This window comes from Pleuronectes platessa, chromosome 16 (assembly GCF_947347685.1).
Source record: "Pleuronectes platessa chromosome 16, fPlePla1.1, whole genome shotgun sequence".
Lineage (NCBI taxonomy): Eukaryota > Metazoa > Chordata > Actinopteri > Pleuronectiformes > Pleuronectidae > Pleuronectes > Pleuronectes platessa.
In genome coordinates, this window is record NC_070641.1 from 2,348,060 (window position 1) to 2,361,301 (window position 13,242).

Genomic DNA, 13,242 nt, shown 5'->3' on the forward strand with positions numbered 1-13,242 from the left:
CCGTTCATGAAGCATGGTGTGGACCTTGTCAAGAATTTTTTTAACTTCCACAACTGAATTGTTCTCCTTCTCAATCTCCTGAATGTGCGTCTGAAATATACACATGAGAGAATGCATTTGCCATAGATAAATCTCGCTGAACTCATCTTCAAAAAACTTTTTGAGCAGCATGGGTGGTTTTTCCTGAGACAAAAAGAAGGCTTTCAAGGCTGGATACATCTGCAGCAATCTCTCGATACCTGGGAATAATGAAAGCCACCGTGTCTTGCTGTGAGAGAGGAGAGTTCTGTACTCCACATCAGCAAACTCACAGTACTCCTTCAGGTTCTCTGTACGCACAGTATAGATATGAAAATGTTGATACATTTTAAATATGATGTTCTCAATGTCAACATCCAGTGTGTCTGCTCCATGGTGAACACAATTGTTGAGAATGTGTGCTGGACAGCCCACACCAATTAAAGATTTGTTCTGCAAGGACTTTTTTAAGTTGGCAAAAACATTCCTCCCTTCCTCAGGACGCCGGATTCCCCCAAAGTTGGTATTGCAGTTGTCTCCTGTAAATGCAATACATTTCGAAAATATCCCTTTCTTCTCCAGTGTTTCTCGGATGTATTCTGTAATGGTGTCAGCTGATTCATTTGGGGTGCTTTTAATTTCAATTAATTTACTTTGCACACCACCATTCTTCCAATCAAAATATTGAATGAGCAGAGGGAATATTTTCTCAGCTCCATGATTGCTGCCATCAGTAGACACGCCACAGTACGGGATTTCTTCGAGTGCTTTCAGAGCAACTTCGACAGAATGTGGGGCCATCACGGCATTAACAATGGCTTCTGTCTTGGTGCGAGCACTTGAGATTTTTTGAGCTGTCACCGAATCTGGGAAAATCTTTCTTAGCAAACCAGATGTGCAGTCCATTGATCTGTAGCTGTTGTGATGCTTTATTGTGTGAAAAGCGAGGGTACCCTCTGCAGCCGTAACAGAGGTGTCGGTTTTACTCACAAAAAAGTCTGTCACTCGACGAGCTCTCTCCTCTTGCTGCAGTTTTGTGTTTTGCAGAGTGTACGTGAGCTTCCAAATCGCTGCCACCTTTATTTGCCACTGACACGTAAGTGCCTGCTCTGCATGTCATGCACTCAGCTTCCGAAGCATCACGGCCGAGGCGAAAACATGGGTATTTTTTTTTTAGTTGGTCCGTGAACTTACATTTACGTTTAGGCATGGCTGCAGATGTAATGTGCTGTTGTAAACAGCGCACGGAGTGGAAGCGGCAAGGTGCTCAATGTTGCCAGATTGGAAATGGCAAAGTAACGTTCCAAAGGCTCAAAATAGTCGTATTTGGAGGATAATTATCGTGGCTCTGGCAACCCTGAGATCGGTCGCCCAATGACAGACTCTCTCTACAGTCAGCTCGCGCAAGAAGGTGGAACGTAAGGGTGGTACCATTTCCAGAACTTGGAAGGCCGAAATAACTAGTAGGCTATGTGAAAGACCCAGAAACACAAATATGCGACGAGGCAAAAAAAAAAAAAAAAAAAAAATTATTAATATTTTTTTTGCGACGAGGCAAAATACCGGACGTTTTTGGAATCCCTGCCGGACGCATTTTTTAGGTCTCGAAAAGAGGACATGTCCGGGAAAAAGAGGACGTCTGGTCACCCCCACTTAAACATTGTAGAAAAGCCATCATACCAAGAAACTACACAACCTGGGGCCAAACACCCCTCGCAGAGATGGAGAGTGCAGCCGCTGAGGTCATGAAAGGAAAGAAGTCCTTAAGAAAAGCTGGAAGGGATAGAAATATTGACAAGACAACCCTCAAAAGATTCATAAAGAAAAAATGGGAAGTAATATCAGTAGCCTGGGGTGCAGTAGCTGAGGCAAAGAGAATATTCACAGATGAGATGGAGGAAGAGCTTGCCAAACACTTGAAACAATTAGCTGACCAGTTCCATGGCCTTACTCCAGTTAAGTGCCGTGAACTGGCATTTGAATACGCAGAGAAAAACAATATCCCTGTCCCTGCCAATTGGACAGAGAAACAATGTGCAGGTAAGCTAGGGTGTGCAAGAGATCACATGATTCTGCAGGTTAACTTAGGCCAATTGATCTTGCCACAAAGCTATATCTTATAATAATGAATTCTCTACTCTTTAGGAGTAGAGTGGTTTGGCAGCTTCATAGCATGTCGCCATCTCTCTGTCCGGAGGAAACATCCCTGGGAAGAGCTACAGCCTTTAATAAAACTACAGTGGGGGAGTTCTTTGAAAATCTGGCTGTAGTGATGGACAGGTGAAATAATTAATTTTTAGTTGCAAATGTTTTATGGAGGCTTTACCTGTAAGATTTGGTTTTGATTCTGATAAGGTTTTTCCCTTGCCTCTCTTCTTTAACAGACACACATTCCCTTCACACATGATTTACAATGTGGATGAAACATAACATCCATATAAATGTGCTTAATTGACCAAACCCCTTGATTCTGTTACAAGTCCAATATTAGTTTTGGAATGTGTGGTTGTCAATCTAGCTGTCAGGATTTTAACTATTACAACATGTATTGTTATGTTAGCTTTAAAGTGGTAAAAGTAAGTGGATCACTTTACCCCCTTGATTTCTCTGGTCTGTCTCACTTAACCCCGTAGCTGGTGTAAAGTGAGACACAATACCACTTTTTTAAAAACACTCATATTTTCACTGCCCTTTGTCCTGAAGACATTCTGATAATTTCCATTGCTAGAAAACATCCTGAATTAATGGGCAATGTGTAAATTCGACTGATATATCATTTTAGCTCGCCGAGAGGGGAGCAAATGTAAAAAATGTCTCACATTACCCCGCTCTCCCCTATACATTGCTGTGGGGATGATTGAGATGATGAAGATTTAAAATGTTTAATCAGAAATACAATAACATAATTTTTTGTATTTTCTTTGCATGTATGCATTTACTTTGTTTACTATATTTTAATTATATGAAAAATGATCATTTAAAGGACGATTAATTATCTATTTGCATTAAATAACTAGTTTTAATTGCGGCGTGATTTCTCCATTCCACAGACAATTTAGTGAAGAGGTGTATTGCATTTTTAGCGTAGTCTAGCAGAGGCCAGCATTTATGTATGCATATACTATGAGAGAGTACCAAGAAAGCTTCACGAAATTTAATGAGCTGTCAATGTTCTGTGGGCCAGCTGTCTGGGGGGAAACTACGACCTGACATTTAGAAACATTCATGGTTGAAATGTTTAATGTGGCATGGAACATTCATGTCACAATGAAAAACAATTGATTTAGTTATCCAAGGCAAAAGGCTAACTAATTTTCCTTTAAACAAATGTTTTCATTCAGTTTTTGCAAAGTAAATGGAATGGGAACTGCATTTATATCAATGATGTAAAAATTATAGTGGTAGATACCACACCAATAAAAAAGTCATTGTAATTGTGATTTCTTAACATTGCAGGCTGTAAATACAGATGGACGACGCATCTCTACTTCCTCTTACCCTGAAAACAGGAAGCCTAAAAACATCTTGAATTGGTGATGTCAGAGTCTGTACAGTAGTGATTATGTGGATTGGTTGACAATCCACAGATATACCCACCTATCGCTATCTATCACATCAATCAATCAGGTTGATAAGATGAATCAAGTTGACCTATTTCAGCTGTCAATCATGACGTCTCTGTTTTTATATTATCAAAAAACTAATTCAAACCCAACCCCCGAAACATGACCAAAAACCACCTTTAAGTTCATTAACACCTTATCTAAAATCTGTTATTACACAATAAATTGGAACAAATCCAGTATACTCCCACTTTCTGAAGATGCCTAGGATTCTGCTGGACAGAACTCATCCCTTCCACTTCGCACCGACAATATTAGGTACCTGGGTTTTGAGATTTCCTCAGTCGTTTCACCTTACACTCCATTGCTAAAAACAGTTGAAGATGACCTTGAACATACATCAGTGTGATAAGAACTGCCTTAAATGACAGAAATCAGCTTCGGGAAAAATGTATTTCATGTGTACTTTGCTTAATTTTGTTCGGTCCATGTCCCATCTGTTAACAGGGAGGGGGCAAATTTAAGACCTATTCTCTAGCCAACCACCAGGGGGCCATCAAGATGTTCTGGCTTCATGTTTGGGAGCAGTCATGCCATCCATCTTTACACACATAATTGATTGGAACCAATAACAAAAGTGTTTTAATGTCAAGCACAGTAGCTCCTGGTGCATAGAGCACTTTTTGCCACAACGTCTGGCTGCAGCTGCACTTACATGCAGACCATTTGAACATGTGATAGGTCAAAATCTTGCTGCAGACTAATCAGAGACGACATCTTTAACAAATGCTGTGAGCAGCTGTAAGGGCTTTTTCATGGTAAGACATTTACAGTTGTCACAGTTGGAAACAATCTGCTTATCCTGATAACATTGATAATGGCTGTCATTTTTTCAAGAGTGCCAGTGGTAATTTCATATTTACACATTTGCTTTTCCTACCATGACAAGTCAAAATATCTCTGAAAAAAGCTTGAATTAGAGTTAGCAATCGCCCATTTCTCCATTGACAGTGACATAGTTATTGACAGATTTCTAAAATCATTAAAGCTTTAATACAAAAGTCATTTGTGGTTATGCCTACGAACATTATGCAAGTACTTTTGTAAATGGACTATGCAGTGTTTTCCATGGCACTCACAAAGTTGTGTACAAGCTGATTGGAGAGCTATGGTCCATTAACATTCGTGATATGTAGTTCTAACTGGGAAGTGAGATTTGCAGACTGATGCTGAATATCCCAAAGAATTTTTAGGTTAATTTTCAGTGGACATTCCATCAGAATATCAATCCGTAGTGAAAGTGAGGCTGTGCCATGGATGGATTTGCAGTCCTGCTCTGCACTAAGGTTTTCAGAATGGTTTGACATAATCCAAAATGTCACTTTTTCTTACTAAGTAGGTAAGGTAAGGTGAAGAATATTTCAATGATTACACAATATACTACCATGCAACGACCACACATGGACACTCTGGGACATGTGCACTGTTTAAATACACAGAGGAGACATCTAAAAGACAGCAAATTAAGGCTAGGATACACGGGTAGCATTTGGTAGCAATGGCGACTGGCAGTTAATGCCAATAAGGCAGACATCTTGCAAACCTCTCAAATGATGAAAAGCTAACACATGTGGGTGACTGCCAGCCCCCTGTGTGGCCTTCATGACTTATCTCAGTGTAAGTTCTCTTTGCCTTATTTGATTGCTTCAAAATGTTACCCGTGTAACAGTGCCTCAAAACTTCATACAACCCCACTTTCACCTATCAGTAAAACATTATAACAAAGATACATTTTTCATTTACAGCAACAATAAACTTTTTTTATAATGAGCAACCTTTTGTGATAGTTCTTGACTGCCAGATGGGATTTTTTTTTCACCCATTGGAAAGGGCTAAATTCCCTTTATGATTAAAACCTCTAATCTCGATCATCCATCCATTCCTTGAGTCTTTGTTCTTGCCATTTGTTCATTATATCTTTTTCTTTCAGCTTTGCTCTCCTGCAGCTTTATTTTCCTGCAAAAACAGATTCAAAAAGATTAAAAGAAATATGGATTATCAGCATCGAATACTAATATATAATACATTTTATTTATACAGCAACTTTCATACATAAAATGCAGCTCAAAGTGCTTTACAATAAAATCAAAGACATTAAATAAGTGATAAAAAACATATCAAGAGAAGAAGCTTGTCTGCTGTGTGGTGGGAGTTTGCTCCAAACCTTTGGTGCATAGCAAGATAATGCTGTTTCCACAAACTTCCTATAGTTTGTTTTGGGGATATTGAGCAAGCCCAAGGTAAAGAACATATTCTGATAAACAGCCGAGATGTATTAGGGTGCTCTACCATTAAGAGACTTAAAAGCAAGTATAATCATTTTAAAATCAATCCTCAGTGAGACTGGAAGCCAGTGTAAAGACGCTAAAACCGGAGTAATGTGATCTCTTTTCTTATTTCTTGTTAAAACCATGGATTCAGAATTTTGTACAAGTTGTGTTCTATAAACAGATTTTTTTGGTAATCCTGAATATAGTGCATTACAGTATTCCAGGCAAGAAAGTATATAAGCATGAGTCAACTTTTTGGCATCTTCTCTAGAGTGAGGTATGGTCTTACTCTTGCAAGGTTTCTTAAGTGATAAAAGGCAATCTTTGTGACATTGTTTTTGTGAATTAAAATCCAAGTCTGAATCAAGTGTAACCCCCAGGTTATTTACTTTTGGTATGTTTTGATGTGGCAGACTTCCTAGTTTGCTAATAATGTTTTGTCTCTGATCATCAGTACCAATAACACAAATTTCTGTTTAATGTTCGTTTAAATTGAGACAATTGTTGCTCATCCATTGTGCCACGCTGAAGAAGAAATTTATAACTTGGTTTGGAGCATCAGAGTCATACAGCCTCCACCACGCATCACCACTCATTTATGGTGGCCTTTTAGGTTATGAAAAAATGTCAAATGCAAAAGGCCCTCTGTAGAGCCACTATTTGGTTTGTCCATTCTGGGCTACTGTAGACACAAGGTGGTGTTACATGGTGAACTTTGTGAACTTACTCTCTATGTAGTTATTAAGGGCTCATTCTAAGTAATGAGACCACAGCACTTACCAAGTACTGAGGTGTAACATTCAAATCCATATTCACTATATTTTGTCAGAATCAAATAATAATATCTAGTGTGTGCATGCGTTTGCATGTGCGTGTGTGAGTGATCACCTGTTAGAGTGGTTCAGGGTAGGCCTGTCTTGGGTCATATGTCATATCTTGCATGTAGGACTCATGGAGGTCAGGGTCTAGCGGCAGGGTGTCCAGAGGCAGATCAGTGTAGCCATAAGAAGGGTAAGCGCCATCTAATTCTGAAACACAAAGACAGATCTGGTTCAAATAAACAGCTTCCTTCTATTTGATAATGCAGAGTTTGTTTTTATATAGTCCGGTTTGGTAACCAATATATAACAAAATAAATGTGTTTATACGTGGTCAAATTGGCATCATTAGAAGTTGTCAAATTAGTTATTTGCAGTTTACCCTTAGATGTACAGACAAATGGATGGACATCAGAGATGATCCATGCTGTGGTGTACTTGGGCAAGACACTGTTGCATTGCACTGTATCAATGTATGTGTGTCAAAGGGTAAATGGCTAAACTGTGCTGAAGTGCTTTGAGTGCTAAGAAGCGTTATATACATTCAGACCATTTACCATGATGTGTGTTCAGCTACATCACCTCACCTCAGCATCTTTCCCTCTCCTGCGCACCCCTGAGGGGCTTTTGTGTATCTCTTTTGACTTTGACCAGGAACACTGTTGATAGAATCTGGAACGAGGCCAGACTAATAAACCTGCTGTTTTGAGTTTACCCTTTGTGTCTGCCAGCTGAAGACACCAAAAGGGATAATGAGATTGGGACTCATATTTTAGGCTACTACCAAGGCTGAACCAGACATCAGCCATTGTTGAACTATATTTACACCAAAGGACAATCTTTTTTCTTTTTTTACCTGTCTCTCATGTGTTGAATAAAAAGTCTCCCTTGTGGATAGGTAACTAGAGATAGTGCAACTGAACAAAATGAGACGCTTAATGTCAAACTGATTAGCTACGAACATGCAGTATGCTCTGGTGGCAGTAGAAATATATGTCTTTTTTTTAATCTTTCAGCTAGAAGCAAATTAGCCCACATTGTTCAGTTTTTCCATCTTATCCAGAGTATGTATGAACCAGACCTCATTGTGAATTTGTTTGTGTAGGAGCTGGAGGTGTATGTGGAGGTCTCACTGACACTGAACAAATGAGCTCATTTGGTGCTGACAAGTGCAATATGAAATCAGCACCTTCCACTGCACTCTATTACAACTACTGATAGTTTGACAGCTTTCTCTCTCTCTCCCCCCCCCTGTGTGTGTATGTGTGTGAATGAGAGAGAGAGAGAGAGAGAGAGAGAGAGAGAGAGAGAGAGAGAGAGAGAGAGCTGTCAAGCTATAAGTGGTGGAGAGAACTACTGCAGTGGATTAAGAACCCTTTTTATAATAAGAAGTCCTTATTAGTCCGGCAATGGGGAAATTTGCAGGCTTTTTCCTCCTTTGTTTTAACAACTTTGCTTCACTTACTTTGTCTTCTCCCCTCTTTCCTATGATCACGTTATTTTTACCTCCTCTATTCTAATTTCTCTCTCTCTCTCTCTCTCTCTCTCTCTCTCTCTGTCATGGCGGAGTGTGCGTGGGGCTGAGAGCTGTGTGTGAGGGTGAAAGGTATAGTGGGTTTAAGACTTACTTTGCTGAGCTTTATCATTTAGGTGTATGTTTAGTTGTTCGTCTTTAGTTGTATAGTTGTTTTTTCTGTTTATAATAGTTTGCTGAGTGAGTGTGTGAGTGAGTGTGAGTGTGTGTGCTAACAGGCAGCATGCCTGTGGCAGCGGCAGCGGCCGCAGACTTTGAGAGTCTGACTCGCCGGTGTTCCAGTTTAACTGGCGGGCATGGCTTCTGGCGACATTCCAGATGTTGAGGCTGTTTTTCAGAGCCGGTGGCAGATTCGTCATTTTCACAAAGCGCCTGTGTGTGAAGTGCGGTGATCTACTGAAGGTCTTGCTGAAATAAAAATCCTACAAAAACCCTTCACGAGTTCATGTGTCCGTGTCAGCATCACGTTGAGACTGCAATATACATTCAAATGGTAAAAAAAAAAAAAAAAAAATAGTACAAAAAACTTGAACGGGATTCGAAACAACAAGCTGAAACACTATAAGCTTCTAGCCTGATGACGATCTCACTACGCCACGAGTCGCTGAAATTTGCATCGCGCGTTAGATAAATGTCTCGTTCTTTGCTTTGTCAGCTGTATATCACCAGATGTGCTTTCAGGTAACGCCCATGTCATCTGGTGATAGTCCGAACACAGAATAAACGCTTTAAACGTAATACCAGGCTTTACAAATCTGACGCTCCTCTTCATAGGAGACACAGGGAGCATTGAAGAACACACACGCGTCACCAGCTCCACTCGAAGTGCTTTTGTTTGTCGCTGGTGATCATTACAACGCGCACACACCAAACAACAGGTACATGTAAACATCCCTCACATCAACAAGGCGGAAGCTCGAGCGGTGTTTTCATGAGTTAAGTTGGTGAACGTGCTTCTAATGGACGTGTGGAGCTTCACGTGTCCTCCTGCGGCTGCTGGTTAAAGTCAGCGGACGGGATTTTAAAAGATGCTCTCTTTGTTGTCGATGATCAGGTTCTGCCATCGGAGAATGAAAACAACCCAACCGCTCATCACAGAACGGGTGTGTTGGTTTTTCGTAGTTTCTGTAATGCAAGTGTTGTTTATCTGTGTGAAATCAACAGATGATCTGTCCGAAGTGTGTCGAGTGTGTTGTCAACATGACACGTGTGACGAGGCAAATCTGGAAAAATAAATGTGAAAAAATCCCACCACGGGAATCGATCTGCTGTGGTCCACATAAAAACTAACGTCGGGACAACGGCACTACGCACTGCACCACTGATCAGAGTTGTAAATATATACACCTGTATATTTTATTGACTGAAGCCTGTGCACATCTTAACATGGGTTTTTGTTTCAGAGAACACGCCCAGGTTAACTTGTGACAGTCAAAATGTAACCGTAAACTCAGACTTATCGGTCACACGTCACACATTTGGACACCGCTGCGCCCGTGTGCTTACCACACGCAGGACATCATGAAAACGGCTGTATCCTGTGCTCATACAAAGCAGAAGCCACAAAAGAGTTTGCGTGCTTACTATTAGTCTGCGTTTCGTGTGCGTTAAGTTAGTTTTCCAGGTTTGACTCGTCACACATGTGTCATGTTGACAACACACTCGACACACTTCGGACAGATCATCTGTTGATTTCACACAGATAAACAACACTTGCATTACAGAAACTACGAAAAACCAACACACCCGTTCTGTGATGAGCGGTTGGGTTGTTTTCATTCTCCGATGGCAGAACCTGATCATCGACAACAACGAGAGCATCTTTTAAAATCCCGTCCGCTGACTTTAACCAGCAGCCACAGGAGGACACGTGAAGCTCCACACGGCCATTAGAAGCACGTTCACCAACTTAACTCATGAAAACACCGCTCGAGCTTCCGCCTTGTTGATGTGAGGGATGTTTACATGTACCTGTTGTTTGGTGTGTGCGCGTTGTAATGATCACCAGCGACAAACAAAAGCACTTTGCGTGGAGCTGGTGACGCGTGTGTGTTCTTCAATGCTCCCTGTGTCTCCTATGAAGAGGAGCGTCAGATTTGTAAAGCCTGGTATTACGTTTAAAGCGTTTATTCTGTGTTCGGACTATCACCAGATGACATGGGCGTTACCTGAAAGCACATCTGGTGATATACAGCTTACAAAGCAAAGAACGATACATTTATCTAACGCGCGATGCAAATTTCAGCGACTCGGTGGCGTAGTGAGATCGCCATCAGGCTAGAAGCTTATAGTGTTTCAGCTTGTTGTTTCGAATCCCGTTCAAGGTTTTTGTACTATTTTTTTTTTTTTTTTACCATTTGAATGTATATTGCAGCCTCAACGTGATGCTGACATGGACACATGAACTCGTGAAGGGTTTTTGTAGGATTTTTATTTCAGCAAGACCTTCAGTAGATCACCGCACTTCACACACAGGCGCTTTGTGAAAATGACGAATCTGCCACCGGCTCTGAAAAACAGCCTCAACATCTGGAATGTCGCCAGAAGCCATGCCCGCCAGTTAAACTGGAACACCGGCATGCCATTAAACTGATCCCCGCAGTGGCATGCAGTGTGGCAGAGGCCGCGCTGGCTTTGGGAGAGGTGGTCGGCTGTGACTCGGTCAAGTCGGCCTCCAGGATGAACGGAGCTATCGTAATGTTTTTAGATAGCACGGCGAAGGTGAGCGAGGTGGTGGAGACAGGAGTGGTGATCCATGACACGTTTAATCCTGTTCTCCCACTCGTGAATCCAGCCACGCGAGTAATGATATCTAATGCCCCACCTTTTATTAAAAACGAAACTCTGGCCAAGGAACTGTCTCGGTACGGGCAGATTGTGTCCCAAATAAAAATGGTGTCTCTTGGGAGTAAATCTCCAAAACTCAGGCACGTAGTGAGTCACCGGAGGCAGGTGTTCATGGTCCTCAAGGACAATACTAAAGAGATCAACATGTCCTTCTCGTTTAAAATTGAGGGTTTTAATTATATGGTTTTTGTGTCATCCGAGGCGATGAAGTGTTTTGAGTGTGGGGAAGAGGGGCACCTGGCCCGCTCCTGCCCGGGGAAGGGTGGAGCGCAGAGGCCGGCTGCCGCAGCGGCGGCTCCTGCGGCTGCCTCAGTGGCGGCTCCTGCGGCTCCCGCTGCCGCTGACGGGGAGCTTCCGCGAGCAGCACAGTCGGGGGCTGCTGTTGGCGGGGCTCCGCCTACAGAACCTCCCGCCCCTCTGATGGAGGGGGGGGGCTGCGGAGACTGAAGTGGTTCAGGTAGCCTCCGAAGCTCCGGAGAGTCCGCTCCCGGAGGTGGGAGTCCAGGGGGGAAGCCCCCCTGTAAACGAAGTGTCTGAGCAGGCAAACAAAAAAACTGACAGCCAGCCAGAGTCTATTGAAATCAACGAAACTGAGGGGAAAGGGAGCAGCGCTGAAATGCTGTGTGAGGTGATGGAGGAAGACATTAGTGATGAGGAAATGTTTAAATTAACACAGAAGAGGAAGAGTTCAGGCTCTGGGCACAGCAATGCCAAAGCCTGGAAGGCAAGCCGTGGGGTGAGGTCCAGCCAGGGGAGCGCTCCCTCCTCTCAGGAGGACGAGGACGGCCTCTACCCACCCTCTGACATACAAAGCTTCCTGGAAACTACTAAAGGCCAGAGGCTGCCCTCGGTGGAGGATCACTTCTCTGACCTCAAACTGTTTTTAAAATCCTCCAAACCGCTCACCAGAAAAACAGGCAGCGATGAGTTTTTAACAGACCAACAGATTTATAGACTCAGGAAACTCATGTTGAGAGTAAAAGGCCAAATGATCCCTGATGATGATGAGTTCTAAAAAGTCCTTTTACTCTTCTCTTTTACTGACCTGTTTTCTGATTGTTTTTCTCTTTCTTTTATCCATGTGTGATTTTAAAATCAGCACTTTAAATGTGAACGGAGCCAGAGCTGATTTTAAAAGAGCGGCAGTTTTTAAACTGATGGATATTAACAAAATAGATATTATGTTTTTACAAGAAACCCACAGCACAGAAGACAATGCGAGCGACTGGAAGAGGGCTTTTAATGGGGAAGTGATTTTAAGCCACAAGTCCAGCTGCAGTGGGGGGGTGGGTATTCTTTTTGCCAGGAGTTTTTTACCACTTTCTTTTAATGTGGAAGAAATTATTCCAGGTGTTTTGTTAAAGGTCCAAGCTAAATATGAAAATGTCAAGCTGGTGTTTTTAAATGTCTATGCGCCCACGAAAGGGGTGGACAAGATGGCACTTTTAAACATTTTAGATGACACTGTTCAAACCTGTAGTGGTGATGATTTTATGTTTTTAGGAGGTGATTTTAACTGCACAGAAAATCCCACTTTAGACAGGAATCATTTAGAGCCACATCCTGCATCAGGCCTCAGAATGAACCAATTGACTGAGGCACATGCTCTTTTTGATGTGTGGAGGGTTTTTAACAGTAATGACAGACAATACAGCTGGAGCCATGCCAGAGACGATGTTTTATCCCTGGCTAGACTGGATCGACTCTATTGTTTTAAACACCATTTAAATATTTTTAAAAGGTGTTTTATTCAGCCGGTGGGTTTTACTGATCATTGTTTAGTCTCTTGCTCTGTTTTTATTAGAAATGTTCGTTTAAAGAGCGCCTATTGGCATTTTAACACAGCTCTTTTAAACGACCAGGCTTTTAGAAATGCTTTTAAGTTGTTTTGATTTTCCCACAGAGAGAGCAGGCCTGCCTTCCGTAGCATTCAGCAGTGGTGGGACTTCGGGAAAACGCAAACAAAACAACTTTGCCAGCAGTTCACTCGCAATGTCAGTAGAGATTTAACCTGGACAATGAGGGATCTGGAGAGACAGGTAGAAGAATTACAATCTTTAATAGCTTCTACAGGAAATCGAGGGCATTTAGACTCCCTCTGTGACGCTCAGTCATTTATGTTTATGGTTTTC

At 41.9% G+C, this 13,242-nt stretch overlaps 1 protein-coding gene across 1 annotated transcript in view; it reads right to left on the reverse strand.

Annotated features, from left to right (window-relative positions):
* Nucleotides 1–5,502: 5,502 nt before the first annotated feature.
* Nucleotides 5,503–13,242, reverse strand: part of jupb (junction plakoglobin b) — a 57,195-nt gene continuing 49,455 nt past the window's right edge. Inside the window, exons 15-16 of the mRNA XM_053444445.1 lie at nucleotides 6,800–6,939; nucleotides 5,503–5,597 (exon numbers count right to left, since the gene is read on the reverse strand). Of these exons, the coding sequence (XP_053300420.1) occupies nucleotides 6,803–6,939 (137 nt within the window). The 3' untranslated portion in view covers nucleotides 5,503–5,597; nucleotides 6,800–6,802. The remainder of the gene's footprint in view (nucleotides 5,598–6,799; nucleotides 6,940–13,242) is intronic.